At 41.6% G+C, this 24594-nt stretch overlaps 1 protein-coding gene across 1 annotated transcript in view; it reads left to right on the top strand.

Annotated features, from left to right (window-relative positions):
- SH3GL2 (SH3 domain containing GRB2 like 2, endophilin A1) overlaps nucleotides 1–24099 on the top strand; it is a 201324-nt gene extending 177225 nt beyond the window's left edge. Inside the window, exons 4-9 of the mRNA XM_060153484.1 lie at nucleotides 13611–13754; nucleotides 14664–14797; nucleotides 16648–16806; nucleotides 18349–18452; nucleotides 20284–20414; nucleotides 22513–24099. Of these exons, the coding sequence (XP_060009467.1) occupies nucleotides 13611–13754; nucleotides 14664–14797; nucleotides 16648–16806; nucleotides 18349–18452; nucleotides 20284–20414; nucleotides 22513–22712 (872 nt within the window). The 3' untranslated portion in view covers nucleotides 22713–24099. The remainder of the gene's footprint in view (nucleotides 1–13610; nucleotides 13755–14663; nucleotides 14798–16647; nucleotides 16807–18348; nucleotides 18453–20283; nucleotides 20415–22512) is intronic.
- The last annotated feature ends 495 nt before the right edge of the window (nucleotides 24100–24594 follow it).

Consider the following 24594-nt stretch of genomic DNA (forward strand, 5'->3'; position numbering starts at 1 on the left):
CTCTAATGATTAATGATGTTGAGCATTCTTTCATGTAATTGTTGTCAGTCTGTATATCTTCTTTGGAGAAATGTCTGTTTAGGTCTTCTGCCCACTTTGGATTGGGTTGTTTGTTTTTTTGTTATTGAGCTGCATGAGCTGCTTGTAAATTTTGGAGATTAATCCTTTGTCAGTTACTTCATTTGCAAATATTTTCTCCTGTTCTAGGGTTGTCTTTGGGTCTTGTTTATGGTTTCCTTGGCTGTGCAAAAGCTTTGAACTTTCATTAGGCCCCATTTGTTTATTTTTGTTTTTATTTCCATTTCTCTAGGAGGTGGGTCAAAAAGGATCTTGCTGTGATTTACGTCATAGAGTGTTCAGCCTATGTTTTCCTCTAAGAGTTTGATAGTGTCTGGCCTTACATTTAGGTCTTTAATCCATTTTGAGCTTATTTTTGTGTATGGTGTTAGGGAGTGATCTAATCTCATACTTCTACATGTACTTGTCCAGTTTTCCCAGCACCACTTACGGAAGAGGCTGTCCTTTCTCCACTGTACATTCCTGCCTCCTTTATCAAAGATAAGGTGACCATATGTGCGTGGGTTTATCTCTGGGCTTTCTATCCTGTTCCATTGATCTATATTTCTGTTTCTGTGCCAGTACCATACTGTCTTGATTACTGTAGCTTTGTAGTATAGCCTGAAGTCAGGGAGTCTGATTCCTCCAGCTCCGTTTTACGTTCTCAAGGTTGCTTTGGCTATTTGGGGTCTTTTGTGTTTCCATACAAATTGTGAAATTTTTTGTTCTAGTTCTGTGAAAAATGCCAGTGGTAGTTTGATAGGGATTGCATTGAATCTGTAGATTGCTTTGGGTAGTAATTTTCACAATGTTGATTCTTCCAATCCAAGAACATGGTATATCTCTCCATTTATTTGTATCATATTTAATTTCTTTCATCAGTCTTATAATTTTCTGTATACAGGTCTTTTGTCTCCTTAGGTAGGTTTATTTCTAGATATTTTATTCTTTTTGTTGCAGTGGTAAATGGGAGTGTTTTCTTGATTTCACTTTCAGATTTTTCATCATTAGTGTATAGGATTGCCAGAGATTTCTGTGCATTAATTTTGTATCCTGCTACTTTACCAAATTCATTGATTAGCTTTAGTAGTTTTCTGGTAGCATCTTTAGGATTCTCTGTGTATAATATCATGTCATCTGCAAACAGTGACAGCTTTACTTCTACCTTTCCTATTTGGATTCCTTTTATTTCCTTTTCTTCTCTGATTGCTGTGGCTAAAACTTCCAAAACTGTGTTGAATAAGAGTGGTGAGAGTGGGCAACCTTGTCTTCTTCCTGATCTTAGTGGAAATGTTTTCAGTTTTTCATCATTGAGGACGATATTGGCTGTGGGTTTGTCATATATGGCCTTTATTATGTTGAGGAAAGTCCCCTCTATGCCTACTTTCTGCAGGGTTTTTATCATAAATGGGTGTTGAATTTTGTCAAAAGCTTTCTCTGCATCTATTGAGATGACCATATGGTTTTTCTCCTTCAATTTGTTAATATGGTGTATCACATTGATTGATTTGTGTATATTGAAGAATCCTTGCATTCCTGGAGTAAACCCCACTTGATCATGGTGTATGATCCTTTTAATGTGCTGTTGGATTCTGTTTGCTAGTATTCTGTTGAGGATGTTTGCCTCTATGTTCATCAGTGATATTGGCCTGTAGTTTTCTTTCTTTGTGACATCCTTGTCTGGTTTTGGTATCAGAGTGATGGTGGCCTCATAGAATGAGTTTGGGAGTGTTCCTCCCTCTGCTATATTTTGGAAGAGTTTGAGAAAGATAGGTGTTAGCTCTTCTCTAAATTCGATAGAATTCGCCTGTGAAGCCATCTGGTCCTGGGCTTTTGTTTGTTGGAAGATTTTTAATCACGGTTTCAGTTTCAGTGCTTGTGATTGGTCTGTTCATATTTTCTATTTCTTCCTGATTCAGTCTTGGCAGGCAGGTTGTGTTTTTCTAAGAATTTGTCCATTTCTTCCAGGTTTTCCATTTTATTGGCATAGAATTGCTTGTAGTAATCTCATGGTCTTTTGTATTATGCAGTGTCAGTTATTACTTCTCCTTTTTCATTTCTAATTCTATTGATTTGAGTCTTCTCCCTTTTTTTCTTGATGAGTCTGGCTAATGGTTTATCAATTTTGTTTATCTTCTCAAAGAACCAGCTTTTAGTTTTATTGATCTTTGCTATTGTTTCCTTCATTTCTTTTTCATTTCTTTCTCATCTGATCTTTATGATTTCTTTCCTTCTGCTAACTTTGGAGTTTTTTTGTTCTTCTTTCTCTAATTGCTTTAGGTGCGAGGTTAGGTTGTTTATTCGAGATGTTTCCTGTTTCTTACGGTAGGATTGTATTGCTGTAAACTTCCCTCTTAGAACTGCTTTTACTGCATCCTATAGGTTTTGGGTCGTCGTGTCTCCATTGTCATTTGTTTCTAGTTATTTTTTCATTTCCTCTTGGTTTCTTCAGTGTTCACTTCGTTATTAAGTAGTGTATTGTTTAGCTTCCATGTGTTTGTATTTTTTACAGATCTTTTCCTGTAATTGATATCTACTCTCATAGCGTTGTGGTCGGAACAGATACTTGATACAATTTCAATTTTCTTAAATTTACCAAGGCTTGATTTGTAACCCAAGATATGATCTATCCTGGAGAATGTTCCATGAGCACTTGAGAAAAATGTGTATTCTGTTGTTTTTGGATGGAATGTCCTATAAATATCAATTAAGTCCATCTTGTTTAATGTATCATTTAAAGCTTGTGTTTCCTTATTTATTTTCATTTTGGATGATCTGTCCATCGGTGAAAGTGGGGTGTTGAAGTCCCCTACTATGAAAGTGTTACTGTCGATTTCCCCTTTTATGGCTGTTAGTATTTGCCTTATGTATTGAGGTGCTCCTATGTTAGGTGCATAAATATTTACAATTGTTATATCTTCTTCTTGGATCGATCCCTTGATCATTATGTAGTGCCCTCTTTGTCTCTTCTAATAGTCTTTATTTTAAAGTCCATTTTGTCTGATATAAGAATTGCTACTCCAGCTCTCTTTTGGTTTCCATTTTCATGGAATATCTTTTTCCATCCCCTCACTTTCAGTCTGTATGTGTCTCTAGGTCTGAAGTGGGTCTCTTGTAGACAGCACATATATGGGTCTTGTTTTTGTATCCATTCAGCCAGTCTGTGTCTTTTGGTGGGAGCATTTAATCCATTTACATTTAAGGTAATTATCGATATGTATATTCCTATTTCCATATTCTTAATTGTTTTGGGTTTGTTATTATACGTCTTTTCCTTCTCTTGTGTTTCTTGCCTAGAGAAGATCCTTTAGCATTTGTTGTAAACTGGTTTGGTGGTGCTGAACTCTCTCAGCTTTTGCTTGTCTGTAAAGGTTTTAATTTCTCCATCAAATCTGAATGAGATCCTTACTGGGTAGAGTAATCTTGGTTGTAGGTTTTTCTCCTTTATCACTTTAAATATGTCCTGCCACTCCCTTCTGGCTTGCAGAGTTTGTGCTGAAAGATCAGCTGTTAACCTTATAGGGATTCCCTTCTGTGTTAATTGTTGTTTTCCCCTTGCTGCTTTTAATATGTTTTCTTTGTATTTAATTTTTTGACAGTTTGATTAATATGTTTCTTGGCGTGTTTCTCCTTGGATTTATCCTGTATGGGACTCTCTGTGCTTTCTGGACTTGATTAACTATTTCCTTTCCCATATTAGGGAAGTTTTCCACTATAATCTCTTCAAATATTTTCTCAGTCCCTTTCTTTTTCTCTTCTTCTTTTGGAACCCCTATAATTCGAATGTTGGTGCATTTAATGTTGTCCCAGAGGTCTCTGAGACTGTCCTCAGTTCTTTTTTCTTTATTCTGCTCTGCAGTAGTTATTTCCACTATTTTATCTTCCAGGTCACTTATCCGTTCTTCTGCCTCAGTTATTCTGCCATTGATCCCATCTGGAGTATTTTTCATTTCATTTATTGTGTTGTTCATCGTTGCTTGTTTCATCTTTAGTTCTTCTAGGTCCTTGTTAAATGTTTCTTGCATTTTCTCTCTTCTATTTCCAAGATTTTGGATCATCTTTACTATCATTATTCTGAATTCTTTTTCATGTAGACTGCCTGTTTCCTCTTCATTTCTTAGGTCTGGTGGGTTTTTATCTTGCTCCTTCATCTGCTGTGTGTTTCTCTGTCTTCTCATTTTGCTTATCTTACTGTGTTTGGGGTCTCCTTTTTGCAGGCTGCAGGTTCGTAGTTCCTGTTGTTTTTGGTGTCTGTCCCCAGTGGCTATAGTTGGTTCCGTGGGTTGTGTAGGCTTCCTGGTGGAGGGGACTAGTGCCTGTGTTCTGGTGGCTGAGGCTGGATCTTGTCTCTCTGGTAGGCAGATCCACGTCTGGTGGTGTGTTTTGGGGTGTCTGTGGACTTATCATGATTTTGGGCAGCCTCTCTGCTAATGGGTGGGGTTGTGTTCCTGTTTTGCTAGTTGTTTGGCATATGGTGTCCAGCACTGTAGCTTGCTGGTCGCTGAGTGAAGCTGGGTGCTGGTGTTGAGGTGGAGATCTCTGGGAGATTTTCCCCGTTTGATATATTGTGGAGCTGGGAGGTCTCTTGTTGACCAGTGTCCTGAAGTTGGCTCTCCCACCTCAGAGACACAGCACTGACTCTTGGCTGCAGCACCAAGAGCCTTTCAGCCACACAGTTCAGAAAAAAGGGAGAAATAGTTGAAAGGAAGAAAGGGAGGGAGGGACGGAGGGAGGGAGGAAAAGAAATAAAGAAAGAAAGAAAGAAGGAAAGAAAGAAAAGAAAGAAAGAAGATAAAAGAAAATAAAGTAAGGTAAAATAAAATAAAGTTATTAAAATAAAAAAATTATTATTAAGAAAAAAAAGTTTTTAATAGAAAAACAAACAAGAAAACGGATGGATAAGAACCCTAGGACAAATGGTGAAAGCAAAGCTATACAGACAAAATCTCACACAGAAGCATACACATACACACTCACAAAAAGAGGAAAAGGTGAAAAAATCATAAATCTTGCTCTCAAAGTCCACCTCCTCAATTTGGGATGACTCCTTGTCTATTCAGGTATTCCACAGATGCAGAGTATATCAAGTTGATTGTGGAGCTTTAATCCGCTGCTCCTGAGGCTGCTGGGAGGGATTTCCCTTTCTCTTCTTTGTTCACACAGCTCACAGGGGCTCAGCTTTGGATTTGGCCCCGCCTCTGCGTGTAGGTCGCCGGAGGGCGTCTGTTCTTCTTTCAGACAGGACGGGGTTAAAGGAGCCGCTGATTCGGGGGCTCTGGCTCACTCAGGCCGGGGGGGAGGGAGGGGCACAGAGTGCGGGGCGAACCTGCGGCGGTAGAGGCCGGCGTGACGTTGCACCAGCCTGAGGCGTGCCATGCGTTCTCCCGGGGAAGTTGTCCCTGGATCCCGGGACCCTGGCAGTGGCGGGCTGCGCAGCTCCCCGGACGGGAGGTGTGGAGAGAGTGACCTGTGCTCGCACACAGGCTTCTTGGTGGCGGCAGCAGCAGCCTTAGCGTCTCATGTCCGTCTCTGGGGTCCGTGCTGTTAGCCGCTGCTCACGCCCGTCTCTGGAGCTCCTTTAAGCAGCGCTTTTAATCCCCTCTCCTCGCGCACCAGGAAACATATAGGGAAGAAAAAGTCTCTTGACTCTCGCACCCGTCCACACTTTTTCCCGGACTCCCTCCCGGCTAGCTGTGGCGCACTAACCCCTTCAGGCTGTGTTCACGCTGCCAACCCCAGTCCTCTCCCTGCGCTCCTACCGAAGCCCAAGCCTCGTCTCCCAGCCCCGCCCGCCCCGGCGGGTGAGCAGACAAGCCTCTCGGGCTGGTGAGTGCCGGTCGGCACCTATCCTCTGTGCGGGAACCTCTCCATTTTGCCCTCCACACCCCTGTTGCTGTGCTCTCCTCCGTGGCTTCGAAGCTTTCCCCTCCGCCGCCCGCAGTCTCCACCTGCGAAGGGGCTTCCTAGTGTGTGGAAACCTTTCCTCCTTCACAGCTCCCTCCCACTGGTGCAGGTCCCGTCCCTATTCTTTTGTCTCTGTTTATTCTTTTTTCTTTTGCCCTACCCAGATACATGGGGAGTTTCTTGCCTTTTGGGAGGTCTGAGGTATTCTGCCAGCGTTCAGTAGGTGTTCTGTAGGAGTTGTTCCACGTGTAGATGTATTTCTGATGTATCTGTGGGGAGGAAGGTGATCTCCGCGTCTTACTCTTCCGCCATCTTCCTCCTCTCCCATCATAAATTTTTATCAGTTTAGATATTGGACCATCAGCCACTGTGTCAGTCAGAGTTCAATAAGGGAAGCAAAGACATGGTGGATACTATGGACTAAGAGATTTATTAAAGGAACTAGAGCTTGTACAGTTGTAGGAAGATCTGGGTAAATAAAGGCCAAAAAAGTAGAGTTAAGGATCAGAGAAAGTTCACTGACCAGCCCTGACCCAGGTAAACAAACTTACAGGAATCTGGCAGGTAGGCCGGCTCAGCTGCTGGAGCAGCACTGCACAGGGCAGCTGACATGGAAGACTGCGGAAGACTGTTGTCTCTTTAAGGTTACCACCTCTGTGTGCAGCAGAAGCTCTGTGGTGGGCCCGGGGGCACTCTTGGTCAGCAGAATCAGCATTCAAAAGAGCTGGGCACAGAGTATGAAATCGAGGACAAACTGGGACCTGTGTTCACCTCAGCCTTCCGAGTGTGCGGCTGCTGCTTCACCTTCGCCTCCCAAATGTGCACAGCCTCACTTTGGACCAATTGTAGCTTGGAAACATGCAGGGGAGGGTTCTGGGAAATGTAGTTTCCCATACAACCAAGTTGACAGTGGAACACTTCACACACATTTCTAGAAAGAGAACATGGAGGGTAGAAAGGAGTGCTTGCCCCTGTCTCCTGTGCCTATGGTGTGTGTCTGTGCTAGTTGCTCTTCTGGCTGTTTATCACTGAATCCTGATAATAACTTTCAGAATTAAATGACTTTTCAGGGATACACAGCTAGCAAGATTTGGAGCCTGGATTTTTACCTGTGTTTGTATGAACCAAAGCTAATGTTTATTGTAATGCTCTATGCTGTTTTCCATGACAGACAAGACCTAATGGTCTGTTTTCCTGTTTGATCATTTGGATTAAGAAATATATATATATATATTTTTAACACTAAGATTTAGCAGAAATACTGGGTTTTCAACATTCCCAGTTAGTTACCATGCTAGTTGCTTAGGAGAGACTGAGCAGTGATTCACAGGGACACCACTTTTAGGTCAGAGGAAAATAACACCATTTGGCAGTGCGAGGAGAGCTTCTGTTTTACTCTCCGCAGAGCTTTGACTTCCCTTTGGCTGTGCCCAGAATTAGAAAGCTCTTCAAGGGATGGTACAGATTATGCTTTAGAGTCCAGAGCTGATACAGATTGAGCTTTGACTGCCCCTGTTTCTCTCCCTGAATAGATAGTATAAATTTTTGAGGACAAAAAAGAAACTGCTCCCCCTCCCCTTTTTAACAGAAGACAAAACAATGGAAGCCCTTTGGGGGAATAAATTAGCTTTCTTGGTCATCCTAATTTTACTTCCTGCTGTTTCAGTTCACCAGATACATTTCCTTCCAGAAATCACCTAGATGTGGACTCATCAAGACCTTGCCTCTGATGGTTTTTTCCTTGATGGCATTTCACCTGTTAATCCTTATGAACTTTTCTCTTCCTAGCCAATTCTCTGTATACCACTGAACATACTTTTCAGCAGAACTTTTTGGTGGAAACACCCTTGAGGTTAGAGCAGTGCCCAGACTGTGAAGATACTGTGAGTAGTTTATGCAGTTCAGCCACTAAATTAGGTCTACTGATGGAAAAAGAAGTGGGAAATATGTTACATTTAGTACTTCCTAATGGAAGTAATATATGCTCATATTATAAAAAAATAAAATATTTTTTAAAGCTTTTTACAAAAAATAGCAGTCCTCCTGGAGTTACTTCCCCCATTTCCGTTTCCCAGAAGCAACACATCTTTCCCCTCTCTCATTTTTCCAGTATGTTTATAGCATAATTTATGTTGGATCAGTATTCAGTATTTACATTTTACACCCTTGTAAAACTTGTACAGATCTGAGACATACAGAATAATATGGTTATATTTCTTTTCTTATGCAACCTTTTTGTTTTTCCTGGAGTTAATAATTGTTTTAATTTTCAGTTTCTTAACTTTTTGTGTACCTTTCACTGATTCTTTCCCTAACCCTCTGCCACAGATATGAATTTCCTGTCAATACATTGAAACGTGCCAGGTGTCAATCATCTTTCAGATATGTATCTGATGCTGCATTCTAGATTGGTTACTGTCTTAGTTTGGGTCCCCCCAGAAGTAAACCATGTGCATGGGTATAAGCACAAGTGGTTGATTTAGAAGATGATTCCAGGAAATCCTGTTAGGAGATTAGGAAAGGGGAGGAGGCCAATGAAGGGTGCATTATAAAGCAAGGTACAGTAGTGGACAACTATAACCTGATTCCAGTGGGGATCATGGGGAGCCTATATTTCCCTTTGGCTCATGGGTCCCTGAGCTGCATGCACCTGGTCATGTATAGTGTCAGCTACAGTTGGTGCTCAATGCCTGATGCACAAGGACCATCTTGGGATCTCCCTTTATCATCATTTTTACCTCTTTTCTTACACTGGATCCCTTTTTCTGGATCTCTTAACCTGTCCCTGTTCTCAACTGACACCTTTGTTTTGGTAGAATGCCTCTTCCATTGACCTTGGGAAGACAAATTAAAATCTTCCTTGTGTATTTGAAAATGTCATATGTTACTTTTATACTTCATTGATAATTTGAATTTAGGATTATAGATTATTTCCTCCAAAAATGTTGGAGTCATTGCTTCATTGTTTTCTGAGGAAATTTCTCATGTTGTTCATGGTTTTCTCATGTTCAGTGACCTTCTAATACTTGATACTTTGTGTGTAGCCTATTTTTTCCTCTCTGAAAGGTTTTAGGACAGTCTTTTTGTCTCCAGTGTTATGAAATTTCATGTTAATAGTCCTTGGTAGGATCCTTTTATCCATTGTCCTGGGCGTTCGATCGACCCTTTCAATCTGGGAACACGTTTGTTAGTTCAGAGATTTCTTGAACTTTTACAAAGAATTTCTTCCCCTTCTATTTCTGTGTTCTTTCTTTTCGGAGCTTCTATTATTCAGCTGCTAGACCTCCTGGACTGATCCTGATTTTATGTTTTCTTTCTGATTTTTTTAATCTCTGGTTTTTTGTTCTACTTTTGGGGGGATTTGCCTCAACCTCATCATCTGTGCTTCTATTGATTTTTTTAAATTTTATGTTTTATTGAAATTCATATTTAAAGTTAAATTATATTTTAATTTCTAAGAGTTCTCTGTTTCTTTTTTATTTCATTGATAAAGTATCTTAGACACCTAAGAATGTTAATGATAGTTATTTTTCTTTCCCTGAGTTGTTTGGTTTTTACAGTTTCCTTGTTTGTTTTGCCTCTTGCATGTTAGAAACTTTCTTCAAAGTCTGATGTTAGTGGCTAACCTTTTCCTCTTAGGTGTAGGACAGTAAAGCTGGTCAAGGGAGGGTGCTTATTTACTATTACAGCTTCATTCTAGGGTAATCAGCCTGAAGTCGTTGCATTGGGTGCTTCCAGCTGTGAATATCTGTAGGTCTCTTCTCTTGAGTCGGTTGTATTCCCCAGAGAAGAATCTTCCAGTCTTCTGCCCAGAGGGTTCAAACCTGACTGCCAGTTCTCTAGGGCAGGGCTCCCCAACCCCTGGGCCACGGACCGGTACAGGTCCTTGACCTGTTAGGAATCAGCAGGAGGTGAGCAGTGGGCGAGCCGTGGAAAAATTGTCTTCCACAAAACCAGTCCCTGGTTCCAAAAAGGTTGGGGACCGCTGCTGTAGGGGACCAGTAGGGGAAGTGTGCTGGCAAGTCTCACAGTTCACAGTCTGGACTGGCCCTAAAGCCCTGTTTTCAATATAGGTCAGGTAGCTTCTCTCTGCAAAAGAACTCTATTAGATTGCTACACTTTTTATTCTTCATAAAAAAAACAAGTTTTCTAGTTCCCATTCTCTTTTATGATTCAAAAGGCTGTCAGTCACGTGAGCCATAGGATATGGACAGAGTCTGCTTATGAAAACCACTTCCATGACCGTCTACTAGTTTCTAAGATAGTCTGTTTATTCGTTTATTCTTTCCTTCAGCAGTCCAGGTTAAACATCTAATGCGTGTACAACTTTATGCTAATCCTGTCTGGGAGATACACAGAGCAGCATACCAGTATCCTGCTCTCATGGGCCAGAGGAGAGATTGCTATTAGGAAACTGTTTCTGCAGTAAACCCAGTGGGGGCAGGTTGAACTAGAATAGCAAAGGTGAGAAAGTAAAGATGGGGGCTTAGAGAGATTGTAACAATTTGAAAGGAAGGCTAAAGCTATGGCAAATATAAAGATAATGTGAAGGAGAGGAGTTAGGTCCCTTTAGAGGAGAAGAGAAGGGTCCCTAAGGGCACATCTAACTTGGTGAAGCTATCTAGCCCGAGATCATATTATAGGAATTCTAGTGTCTTAAATTTGTATTTTTCTAGGCTTCCTCTCTGTTTCTTCAAGTACTGCTTTTTAAAAAAAAAAAAAATATATATATATATATTTATTTATTTATTTATTTATTTGGCTATACCGGGTCTTAGTTGTGGCATGTAGGGTCTTTTAATTACGGCATGCGGACTCTTAGTTGCAGCACGCACACAGGATCTAGTTCCCTGGCCAGGGATCGAACCCAGGCCCCCTGCATTGGGAGCATGGAGTCTTAACCACTGGACCACCAGGCAAGTTCCTTCAAGTACTGCTTTTAAAAATCATTTAAAAATAATTATGTTAACACTTAAAAATGGTTAATTCAGACATCTGATGATGTTTTTCAAGAACACAGAAATTTTACTAATCCAAGAGTCTTAAAAATAGTTAATAGCTGTGAATAAATTTAAAAGCTGGTCTCTTCAAATATATGAATCAATAAGTATTTTAGATGATTTGAAGAAATAAGCTAATAGAATATGGTTTTCTTCCCCCTTCTCGTGAAAATGTACAACATATTCAAGATGTTCCTAAGTAATTAATGGAAGAATTGAACAACATAATCGAACAACAGTGAAAATGATAAATTTGAAAATCAGCCACAGTATATTAAACTGTTACAGTTATTTCAGGTAATTGCTTACCGGAAGACAGCTGTTAGCAGAACCAAGATCTAAGCACAAATCAGTAACCAAATTCGTAAAAGGAATAAATCTTTAGAGTGTAAAAAAAGGAATAAATCTTTAGAGGAATAAATCTTAGAGAACCAAGATCTAAGCACAAATCAGTAACCAAATTCGTAAAAGGAATAAATCTTTAGAGTGTAAAATCTTTAGAGTGTAAAAAATCTTTAGAGTGTAAATAAATCTTTAGAGTGTAAAAAAAATCTTTAGAGTGTAAACAACTTGAAGGGATTAACCACCGTGTGTGTTTTCATTCCTCGGTTTCTTTGATCTCCATTTATCTTCTTTCCTTCTGTTCATTTGGTACCTCTTATTGTCTGGTGTCTGCTTATTTCAGTTGTATTTGTGCTAATGTTACTCCTTCTTTGTGTCTCCCTGGTACCTTGTGTGTATTAGCTGTTATTGCATTTATCGCGTTTGTTGCCACTGTTACCGTATCTGACACCTCACTCTACTGTGAGCACCTTGGCAGGGACTGTGTCTTTCCTGGATTTCAGATATGGCTTATTGTAGAAAAGTCTTTGAATATATACTCTAATTATATCTTTCCCCCAAAAAATGTGTCATCATGTGACATTTTCAATTTTTTAAATTTAACGTGTATGATACACTTTTCTATGAGAAGCAAAGTAAAGAAAATGTGAATTTTACATTTTTTCCAGATACCGCCAGGCTTTACATCTGTTAGCATGACTAATTGCTACTCATTATGTGATTCTAAGCTTAAAGATATTTCTCACCCGAAACCTTCTTTGCGATGCCCACTCCTACAGACTAGGGTGATGCTGTGTACTTTCGTGACTTGCTGTAATCTCCCCACATGACACTTAGTATATACACTTCACTCTAATTGCTTTTAAAATAGACGCTACCCTCAGTTCACTATAAACTTCATAAAGGCAGAGGCCATAGCTGTCTTGTTCATTATAATATCCCTGGGCAAACTTGGGAGGGTGACCTCTTATAATAATTCTCTTTGTCTGCAGATTCGACCTTTGAAGCCCAAAGTTTAAATAAAAACCTATTCAAAAGAAATGTTCAAGATGAAATGGCAGCCACTAAATGCTGGAAGTGTGTGCTTTAGCTGTGATTCTATCAGGGGTTTCTAAACAGATGGAATCCTGGGCATAATTCTCGGTTAATGTACATTCCCAACTCTGATAATGAACCTGAGAAGCCGTAGTATCGTAGCATCAAGTAAATCATTGTCTTTAACAGTGTGCTAATAAAGCTGTTTCTTCCATGAAAACTGGATTTACCTTCTAGGCATCTTCTTTTATAAAAGTAAAAGCAAAAAAGAAATTGAAATGCTGTCTTTGTGGCACAAAACTAATTTTCAGAAGCAGTTATGTGCGAGAAAAGTAATTAAGTCTTTTTAATGAACACAATATTTCTGTTCTTCATGGGACTGTTTACTGTTAGAATCTTAGTTGAGAGGTGATTTTGAAAATAGTTCTATTTTATACATGGTGTGAGTGAAACATGGCATAAGGCCCACACTGCAGGAGTTAACAGTTAATTTCCTACTTCAGTCCATAGGCTCCTAGAATTGAAATAAAAGGTAGAATCTTAAAACTTCGAGATCACATAATCCAGTAGTTTTTGAAGTGCTTTCTGTGGGCCACCCAGCTCCACAGAGGGACTGAAGGGCCACAGCAATGAAGAGAGTATCAGAAAAGGCACAGGAGTAGAGAATGGACTTGAGGACACGGGGAGGGGGAAGGGTAAGCTGGGACGAAGTGAGAGAGTGGCATGGACATATATACAGTACCAAATGTCAAATAGATAGCTAGTGGGAAGCAGCAGCATAGCACAGGGAGATCAGCTCGGTGCTTTGTGACCACCTAGAGGGGTGGGATAGGGAGGGCGGGAGGGAGATGCAAGAGGGAGGGGATATGGGGATGTATGTATATATATAGCTGATTCACTTTGTTATACAACAAAAACTAACACACCATTATAAAGCAATTATACTCCAATAAAAATGTTTAAAAAATAAAATAAAAAAAGAAAAGGCACAGGAAGACGGGCAAGATGGGATCTTCACCTGGAAGAGCTTGCCTTTTCTATTAAATTCCTCTTGAGATTTTGAGAGAAAGGGAGAGTTTAGCGATTAAAAGAGCAGGTGTGTGTTTATCTGTGGACCAAGCTGCACATATTGCAGATGAAGACATTGGTGGAGGGGCAATTTTCGGTAGCTGAGCTGGTTTAGAGACCGGTGAAGGCCTGACTCCCCACCCAGCCCTGTCCCTCCTACATCACGTTGCCTGCTTTGAAAGTCTCTTATCCCTTTGTCTTCAGCTTCCAGAGCTAAACTCAGCATGATCAACACCATGTCAAAAATCCGTGGCCAGGAGAAAGGGCCAGGCTATCCTCAGGCAGAAGCACTGCTGGCAGAGGCCATGCTCAAGTTTGGAAGAGAGCTTGGAGATGATTGCAACTTCGGTAATGTATGCTTCCTCACATTTTCATTTTTCATTCGTCCGTGGGAGTTTAGTGCCACTAAGAAAACTCTGTAGGAAATCATCCAAACCATTTTATATTTTGATTCTCAATTTTAGGTCTTGTCCACATGGGCCCCAAATTTCTTTTCAGACCGTTTCATCATTTTTGGTGTCATTTGTCTTAGGAAGTTTATGTATTTTCTTTTTTCCTAATGAGATCCCATCATTACAATAGCTGGGTGACACATCCGGATGCCTGGACATTTACCATGGCACGTGTCTGGCGGTAACTAGTGTTGGGACAGAGGGAACTGTCACAATCAGCATGAGTCAGCACCCCACCCCATGAGCTTTCTCTTTGCTCCCTGCTCTTCTATCCAGGGTACCTAATTTGACTGCCCCAGGTGAATTCCTTCACCCCTCCCTCCTTTGACCCTCAGCCGCCATAGTAACCACCTTCTGTTTTCACTCCTTCACAATGTGAGGTCGCAGCAAATGACTGTCCTTCCTGATTGAGCCCTGTGCTCTGTTCCTGGTATTTGCTTCTGCTCAATGCGCTGGCCTTAAAGAGGTCTCCTCTAAAGGAAAGCAAGCACTTACAAAGGAGGGTAGGGAGCTTCCAAATTGCTTTTTAAAGGAAAAGCAAAATTTTATGTTCTTTATAATAAGGGGTCCCTCTACCACCCATTGGGGGCATTGAGTCTATTGTACTCAGTGAACTTTCATGTACTGTCTCAGGTGGAAAATACACTGATCTCCAGAGGGCATTATATGCTGTCTGTTGTCTTGGTTGTCTTCAGAAGACAGTAATCCCAGGTTTTTCGTCTGTGATGGGTGCTGTTATTGCAAGTGCATTTCACCTTCACCTTTGTTCTTTAACAAGTACAAGTGCTTAGTTATCCCCTTGCAGGCCCAGCGCTTGGTGAAGTGGGGGAGGCCATGCGGGAACTCTCGGAGGTGAAGGACTCTTTGGACATGGAAGTGAAGCAGAACTTCATTGACCCCCTTCAGAATCTTCATGACAAAGATCTGAGGGAAATTCAGGTATCTGCAGCTAGTTATTTGGGAAGTGGGCAGTTGGAATTGTACAGATGCAGGTGCCCTTCTCCTTTAGGAAACATTTTTTAAAGCTTACCGTGCATGTTGTCAACACTGAGCATGTGAATTGCAAAACAATCCAGCACGATAAATCGAGAGAAACCAGAAATGCAGTACTTTTAGCCCCAATGTTATGATGACTGTGCCACTCCTGAGTATTACATTTGACTTCTCCACGTTCAATTTTCAAGTTTTTTAAAGCTTTTTTCTCCATGAGGGTAATATCCTTTCCCTGTGTGAAATCGCCCCCAGAAAACCACAGAATAATAAAGAAAATTTGTTAGCTTAAATACATAATTATTCTGTTACTCTGTAAACATGTGTTTTCATATTCTCATAATGTTTGTTAGGATTGAGGGAGAACCCAACTGTCCTCTTTCTAAAACATGTGGAAGAGTTTAGCTATTCCAAATAATAAACTTCAACTGGCTTTACCTAGAACTGGGTGTGTGATGTTCGCTCATTCATTCTTTTAACAAATATTTGTTGCACTTGTCTGAAATTTGATTTCCTTGACTGTGAAATGAAGTACCACAATGTGTAGTCTCCCTGATCTTATTCTAGCTTAAATCTCCTTCAGCCCTACCACCGGCTCAAGGTCACACAGTTAGTATGTGGCAGACTCACTCCAAATCTAACATGTAACCCTGCCTCCAGGACTCTACCCTGCAGCTGACTGCCAGTTCAGATGTTCTAAAAGAATATTCCTTCCAAAGATACACACATTTAGTCTGGATCAGGGCATGGATTGGAGGCAGGGTGTAACGTGGGCGGGAAGGTCGAGGATATCCTTCCTCCTTCCTTCTCATTTCTTCACCACTCGCAACTCTGTTTCCGTTTCCTTCCCTTTTACTCCTTGCACACCCAGGATCAAAGAAAGTCTAGCATTTTCTCCCACCCATTAGTAGTGAAACACTGCTGCCCATAGGACAAAAATACTTTGTAGCTTTCGGAAACTACTTTCCTACTTGGTCAGTGGAGGTGTCGGACAAGGCTAGGCAGCCACACACCAGGAATGTGTGCATCTGGGGTGATGCAAAGAGGGATTGATGCGCAGTGTATGGTGTTAGGTCCTTTCCAAGTTAGGTCTAGATGATGACTAAGTGTCATCATCTGTTAGATGGGAGGCTTAAATTAACCATGATTCTCCTAAAGATACATCAGTCAACTAGGGTAAGTGCTGAGACATAGATTCCTAGGCCTCAGCCCTGGATATTCTAATTCAGGTGATCAGGAATCCATATGTTTAATAAGCATCTTAGGTGATTCTAACAGACCAGATTACCTCAAAGAAAAATCCTTTCCAGCACTAATGTTCTATGATATGAAAAGGAAGAATACCATGCTATCTCACTCATTTCAAGGAAAGCATTTTTCCTCTGCCTTCCCATGAGATACCACTTCCCTTGAAGATGGGTACTTGTGAGCCCCATATACCTGTGCTTTCCAAATGTGTAGGGTGTGTACACACATTCCTGGCTTCTGTCGTGGGATGGAGAGGGATATATTCCACTTTAGCTTTGACCCAGCAGGGGTAGAAGTAAAGGGTATTGGTATTTCCCACAATTTCTTTCTTGCTATTCATTATTTTTAAAGATGTTTCCCAACATAAATGTTTTAGCATTTGGAAGCGTTTGCCCCAGTGATGCAGGTTTCTTTATTTTTCTGGTGACATGATGTTTTAGAACTTAGCCTGTCTTATTTTGGAAGCTAATAGGCATGATGGGGAAGTGAGCTGTCAATAGGCCTTTTCCGTACATCCTTTCAAAGTCAATTCCCACCCTTGACTTTTTCAGCATCATTTAAAGAAGTTGGAGGGTCGACGCCTGGACTTTGATTACAAGAAGAAACGACAAGGCAAGATTCCAGATGAAGAGCTACGTCAGGCTCTGGAGAAATTTGATGAGTCTAAAGAAATTGCTGAGTCAAGCATGTTCAATCTCTTAGAGATGGATGTGAGTGACTCTCCTGTGGTTTTTAATTTAGCTTTGGCTTTGAGGCACGAGATTAATGTGTTAAAGGGTTATGTAATTAAAAATGTTAATGACTGTACTATGTGGTGAGAACTTCAGTAGATGGTTATTCTTTCAAATTATTTAAAATTGTAAAGTAGACTGAGAAATGGTGAAGCTTTTTCTCTATTCCTATAGTTTGATTTAACTAGATTTTTGTCTGCTAATGATCTTAAAGTATTATAAATAGTGGGGAGATAAAGAATGTTTCTGATGATCTATAGAAGTCTAGTAGCTTAAGCAAATACTCTGTTGAAATGTGAAATGTAAGGCAGATTGACTTCAGATTAAATAAGATTATCAGTCAAGTAAAATGTATTCAGAAGTGAGTGTCCAGCATAGGTTAAGATGGTCTGTATTTTGAAGTAAAGTCGACATTTTCTTTCCAAAGATGATTTCAATTGAGATTGACGATTGTAGCATAGATACTACATTTGGGACATAGAGGAGATAGTTTAAAAGTTGCCTTCACATTTCCAGAGTGCTGAATTACTATTCACGGCTTTAGAACTTACATTCCGACTGCTCATGTCATAAAACCTGTTAACCAGCTTTCCTGTCCTTGCTCATCCCCACCTCCGGCCCCATCAGTTACTGACCAACTTCTGCCAAGATATTTACAGAGCGTTTATGTACTTATCACACCCCAGACTGGTGACAGGGGAGGCAAGTTGAACATATCCAGACTTTCACACTATCCAGAGACAATGTCAGAGTGTGTGTTTATGTAAAACAACGTGTCCACCTAACTACTGAAGAGGAACACCGTGGGGATGAGGGTGACCCGAATCACAGTGTTCCTTCCCTTCACCCAGAACCCTACCCCACCCCAAAACCCATGGGGCAGCATTGCCTCTGTTAACTCAGAGGCCATTATTCAGCTGGATCACAACACAAGACTCAACATGAAGAGTAACCAAAGATGCTTAGAATATTAGAGCTGGAATGAACCCAAGATGTCACTTGACTCAACCCTTTTACATTGCAGATGAGGGTCAGAGAGAACAAAAGATTTTCCATCCTACCACGCTGTCTCCCATAGTGCTTCATGTGAGAAATCAATACCCACATTTTTATTAACAGCACTAATACTGACTTGGCATGAAGTTATAGAGAGCAAAGAATGTTCTAGTCAGTGCATCTTTTGTCCTATAGGAAATCAATAAAATAAGCCAAATCCTAATCAGAAGGTTGTAGCTAAGCATGAGACTGTTTGATGAGAGTTATGTCATCTTCAGGAGGATTCTGACTAAAGTTTCTTCTCATAGCACTAGAGTTTCCAAACACAGGGATGCTTTCTTATCCTTAATCAGTTTGTAACTTGCAAAACTATCTATCGGTCAGCCTGGCTCACCACACAGTCATGGGCATCACTGAGCACTGGTCCGTGTGTCCGGGGTAGCTGTGTGGTGTGGACTGGGCACTAGCAGCTGGTTAAGGACAGTAACCTGGTAACTAAGGTGTGATTCCCCTGTTGATCTGCAGATCGAACAGGTGAGCCAGCTGTCTGCACTCATCCAAGCGCAGCTGGAGTACCATAAGCAGGCAGTCCAGATCCTGCAGCAAGTCACAGTCAGACTGGAAGAAAGGTATTTTACAGCTCCCTGCATTTTCCATTTCCATTTTCTTGCTATGAAATGGTGTATAAAGAAGTGGAAATATTAGAATACATTCGAAGAAGAACTTCCACCAAAATTCCTGCTGATCCTACAAAGACACCTTATGGACCATTTGTTTTGATTTTATGTTGTCGTGGGCTTTGTTTTACCTTGTTCGGTTGAATCTAGTCTTGTGTTTATGAGAGCTAAATACTTAAGGAGTATTTTGGATGCCACAGATGGGACACCAGGACTCTACTGATGATAATGGATGTGATTTGCTGAGCAGCTATTCTGTGTGGGTACTGAACGTGTATCATCATCAATCATAGAAGAGCCCTGTAAACCCAGTATTGTTAGCCTCACCTAACAGACGAGCAGACTGGGGCTCAGGGTCACACAGTGGTGCAACAGGGCTTCACATTTAAGCATAACCTATTGGAAAGCCTGTGTCGTTCCATACCTTGTATTTCTCTGAATGGTGACGAGGTCTGTCAGAGGGAGCTGTTTTCTTATGTCTGTTCCACCTCCTCAGATGGGCCTCATAGCCAGGCTGGGTGGTTTAATTCATGAATGAGTCTCCCTGGAGCTGCAGGACACAGCCTGCACAGCTGTACACGGTAGCCCTGTGCTATATCATATGTGTTATTTTAGTTAAACTAAATGCATGTACCTCAAAGGATGGCCTCAGCAGCTTTTATTCTCAGCTCATGGCCAGAGTCGACTCTCATAGCTGATGATATGGCTATAAGTGCACAAGGCAGCCTCCAGTTACGGTGCTGTATTACGGGAAACGACCTCACCCGTCTCCATCTGGCCAGCCTCTCCTCTCCTCAGTATCTTCCTTGACTAGTGCTTGGATCGTTCATCTTTCCTCAGTGCACCCTTGTGGAATTATGTGTAACACTCTGAAGCCTCTAGAATGGTTTAAAACCATGCACTTCCATGTACTAAGGAAATATTATATGTCTTTGTGACATCTGTTGAGCATGAAGGCCACTTTTCTTTTTTGCCTCTGAACTATGTCCAAAGCCACTGTCATTCTACAATCGCCATACCCTAAACTCCCCCCACCCTCGCAAATGTGCTGTTCACTTTGCTTCGTGAACGCCTGAAGCTGTGGAAGATACTTCCGGGTGTGCAGAATACATATACTGCCTGTACCTTTCCACCTCTCTCGTGTCTCCCTTGGATTCTCTCCCCCTCCTCTGTGCTGTTCCCAGAGCACACAGTATTTCCCCCTTTCCTCCCTCCATACCATCTGAAGCTCTACAAGAAATAACTTTCTTCTGGAAACAGCTGTCCATCTAGAAATGACTCCTACCTATCTTACCTTTTCTCCTTAAACCTTCTCCAACTTCCCCATGGACAGGTAGACTCCTCACCACCCCCAGCTCCACCCCTGGGTTCCTGCGGCATTTTGTCCTGTCTCCGTAGCAGCACTTACTACAGTTGACAGTCATCAGTTGTTTATGTTCTGTCTCCCCTCCAGGCCATAAGCTGCTTGAGGGTAGGAACTGTGACTTATTCATCTTTGAGTTCCTGGCACCTAGCACCCTGCATACTTGCAAAGTGAGCTCTGAGTAAATGAGGGAGAAAGTGAGAGGAAGGATGAAGGCAGTGAGGGTATAACCACAGCGGGTGTGACCACAGCACTAAAGTGGAGACAGACACAGATAAGAAAACTAAGGGTCCTTTTCAGATTTCCCATACTCCACAATGGTAGGTTGGTGGGTGACCTAAGCATTTTCAGGATTGTATTGCTTTTCTTTTTCTTCTTAATTGGCTGCATACTCTACCCCCCTTTTTCTTTTTAATGCAGAATAAGACAAGCTTCATCTCAGCCTAGAAGGGAATATCAGCCTAAACCTCGAATGAGCCTGGAGTTTACAACTGGGGACAGCACTCAGCCCAATGGGGGCCTCTCCCACACGAGCACTCCCAAACCTGCAGGTAAGGAGCGGAGGCCTGCAGAACCCATTCCCCGGGCCTGGGCACACTGCACTGACACTCTTCCAGAAATGCTAGGAGCAGTCCAATCTGTGTGCATAAGGAATCCACTATCATATATTTCTTACAGGATGGTTTTGTCAGGTAGAAACTCTTAAAGGAGTTCCTTCTTGTCTCATTGATTATCTCTTCCCCTCCTTTACTCTCTCTCCTCTATAAAACTTTCTTTGTTAAGTCCCTTTTTTCTCTCACTGTCCATCATCAGCACATACTTAACTGTTCTAACAAACACATTTGATTTTGACCCTCCTTTGTGGTCTTACAATTACCTTAATATGTGAGTTTAGTTGTAGGGATGGCATCTTTTCTTCCTGTTATTCTGCTTCCGTGATTCCTGCCTGCATGAGGAATCATGCTCCTGGGCAGTGCGTGCCCACGTACACTCACGTATAACCCACAGACAGCAAGCGCTCCAGGAACTTGCTGAGTTGGATTTCCTGAGTCACAGTAGCATGTGGGTGAATATATTTGTAGATGAGTATATTCTGAGTCTCAGCATCTGCTAGACTTCCCTCCTTTCCCCACCCTCCAGCCGGTTCATCGTGCTGTGGTAAGAGGTTGATACAATGGGAGCTAAAACTTATTTTCCATCAGGCATGTTGATGTATACCCAGTAATGTATTCTTTTAGGTGGTACCACCGCTCTCCACCCCCTACACACAGATCAGATAAAAACCTGTGCTTGAAATAGATTCAACCTTGGTAATCTTGGTTGAAGAACAGGAACTATCTCATACTGGATGTGGATTTTAAGGATATACAGCTTTCTCCTGTTTTCCCTGCATCCCCAGTGCCTGATGTTCTACAGTAGGAAACATAGATGCTCTCAGGAGACCATGAAGGAACAAAGTGAGGTGTGTGACGACAGTTGGAGTTCTCTGCCCCTTGTGCTTAGCTCTGCTGCTCAGAGCCCTCAGTGTGTGGATAAACAGCAGTGGTTTTTAGAAGTTATCTGGTTACAAGGACTAGTCATATAAGTTATAGGTAACCTGCTTCCCCCTGCTCAAAAACCAATCCCATATTTCACTTTTCTTTTGGAGACTCATTAATTTGCTTTCTCTAAGTAAAAAAAAAAAAAAAAAAAAAAAAATTCATTGTTCCCCTTCAAAGCCATCTAGATGGCATGGAGCTGTATGCACTTGTCTGCGTCGATATACATATGTGTTTGCCTGCTGTGTTAATATATTTGCTCATTTAACATAGATCCCTTTTAAGCTATGATCCCATCCTTCAATATTTAACTCAAGGATGAATATATTATTTTTTCTATGCCGTAGCTCTGATGCACACCTCATGTTTATATATGCAATATATAACGCAAAGGTGTAAATTATATCATTTTTATATAATCTCATTTAATAGCCAGAGTAGTACTGTGAAAAGTAAGTTCTACTGTTAGTTCCAATTTTAGACAAAGAACCTGAGAGCAAAGTGCCTTAGGCAAGGTCACAGAGAGTAAGAACTTGAACCCAGTGTTTTATATTGTCTTATTTTGTCTTATTTTTACTACATTACAGCGGTTTCCAGAGGCTGGGCGGGGAGGGGTCTTTATTTTTAAAAAGTGAGAACTGCATTGTTATTCTGAAGTTTGTCCGTGTAATAAACTCTATTATTTCACATGTGCAGAGATCTTAAAGTGCTAGCATGGAAAGAATTCTGGCCACGCTTCATTTTGAACCTAAATCTCGTTAATACTCCTTAAGTCATTGGGTCTCCCATCTCTGGGCATTGTTAGCAAGGCCAACCTTGACGAATTGTGTTGTACGTATCACAAGGATAGATGTGGCCAATTTTTCATACTGGAAATAGAAACAGCAATTCAACAACTTCAAGGAACATGAGAAAGCTTCTGAAGACTGCTAGAGGGCAAGGTGCCGTGCAGCAGACACTGGGGACCAGTAGCAAGAGGAAGCTTCAGCGGGAAGAGGAGTGAGGGAGGAACCAAGGGGGACAGCAAGCTGGGCAGGTGCAGCAGGAGGTAGACACGTGCATTAAATTCCCCTTGTCTTTCTGTGTTCTTCTCTCCTGCTCTTACTCCCAGGTGCCCCAATGGATCAGCCCTGCTGCCGAGCTCTGTACGACTTTGAACCTGAAAATGAAGGGGAGTTGGGTTTTAAAGAGGGTGATATCATCACACTCACTAACCAGATTGATGAGAACTGGTATGAGGGGATGCTCCATGGCCAGTCAGGCTTCTTCCCCATCAATTATGTGGAGATTCTGGTTGCGCTGCCCCATTAGGATGTCATGCTGGCTGGCTCACCTCTTCCTGACCCAGATAGTTAAGTTTAACCACTGCTTTGGTAATGCTGCTTACAACACATCCCAAGTGCAGGCTGCAGTGGTCCAAGTCATCAAGCCCCACTGAGTACGTTTCGTTGACTTGTGTGATCCCACAAGAGTCATGGTGATGGATGGTATCTTCTTAGCCTGGTGGGCATGGCATGTGCTTTGTAAATACCATCTGAGACCAGCCAGAATTCACAGAACTGCTGTTGACACAGTTCTCAGGAGGATGTGGCTTCTTAGAATATGACCATCAGCCACATCACAGATAAACCATCCTGCGAAGATGTTATCTACCACCGGGGCCATCTCAAGGTCTCAGGTTCTCCATTTAAATAGAGGAGAAAGTTCTCGTTTTCACAGTGACCCCTCCCAAACATGTGGGTCACAGAATTGTCAAAGGAAGCCTCCCTCACCAGCAAATTGTCTTCTGGTCTGAACGAGCGAGTCCCTTGATGCTGTCAATATAAAAGTGTTGAGTGTGGGTTCAAAGCCTTCTCTGAGAACAGTCACCTTTGTTCCACAGCTTATGCCTATTTCTGAGTTACAGCTGGTTTTCTTCCCTCCCTGCTATTAAAGCCAGAGGGGGATTCCCATTTTATTTCTAAGTAAGACAGTTAGCAGTCAGCATATGGAGGGAGGAGCTGAAGAGGAGATTCTCCATTATGAGGAAATGGGAAGAGATCTGGTTTCCAAGCTTAAATTTCTTGCTGTACAGAAACCATGTATACATACAGGGCATTTCTGAAGGTACCTGGACAGGGGAACAAATATCTTCACTTCAGTCTTATTTATGAATTACATGTTTCATGAATACATTTGGTATAGAGACACAAGAAGAAAAACACTAGAAACCATTTTCCCGCTAGTTCATAGACCGAGAAACAGTAACCATCTTCCCACTCCACTTTCACCTTGTGTTCTTTGAACATCATTTGTGCATATTCTGCCCTCAATGAGGACCAAATAAAGATGATTTTTGTGCTTAGCAGTTTAAGATGTGTGGCTGCATATGCAAAGCTCTTTCCCAATTCAGTCATGACTTTTATTTCTGTCCCTTCTATCTCCTCTTCATTTTGTGTGTACAGTGCTGTGTGTAAACTTATGAGTGGTTTTCTTCATTGATTTGTTTCCTGCGGGTTTTTTCGTATCAGTCATTAAAGTCCTGTTAGGCATCCAGAGTTCTATTTATCTAGCTGTACAGATTCTTTCAGAGGTTTAATGTGCTGCTTTGGATGTGCCACCTGCGGTAGTGGATCATGTGGAGCGACAGGCAAATCTTACTGCTTAATGTATAAACTCTTAACCGCGGGAAGCGTCGCTGTTTCCAATAAATATTGCTGAAGACAGAACCAAAGGCTCTGGTCCTTTATTTTGTGTCAGTTCTCTGGGTCCGACAGTGGGTGGACTAGTCTTCATTGCCTTCTGATACAACCAAAGCAGACCTGGTTCCAACCTCAGACCTACTTCTCTGTAAGCAAGGGAAGTTCCATTATCAAGAAGCGACTTAGCGTGGACACTGGTAACTTACTGGTAACCCAGGGAAGGAGGAGATTTGAAAAAGAAGATAAGAAAGTGGAGAGAAGAGGTCTTCTAGAAGTTAAATGAGATAGCGTCATGGTGATATAATCAGAAGAGTGTAATATTCAGAGGAGCAAATAAAATGTATCATTTCAATCAGTCTTTTGTTTTCTTTCATGCTTAAAGAGAAAGGAATAGACGTGGAAATACAGACTGGCCAAAAGGTGGCCGCTTTTTCTCTTGGTGTATATATGGGGGGAGGGGTAGGTAGGTGGGGGGAGGGGAGCAGTGCATACAGAATATGTATTTCCTGAGC

Source organism: Lagenorhynchus albirostris, chromosome 7 (genome assembly GCF_949774975.1).
Source record: "Lagenorhynchus albirostris chromosome 7, mLagAlb1.1, whole genome shotgun sequence".
Taxonomy (NCBI): domain Eukaryota; kingdom Metazoa; phylum Chordata; class Mammalia; order Artiodactyla; family Delphinidae; genus Lagenorhynchus; species Lagenorhynchus albirostris.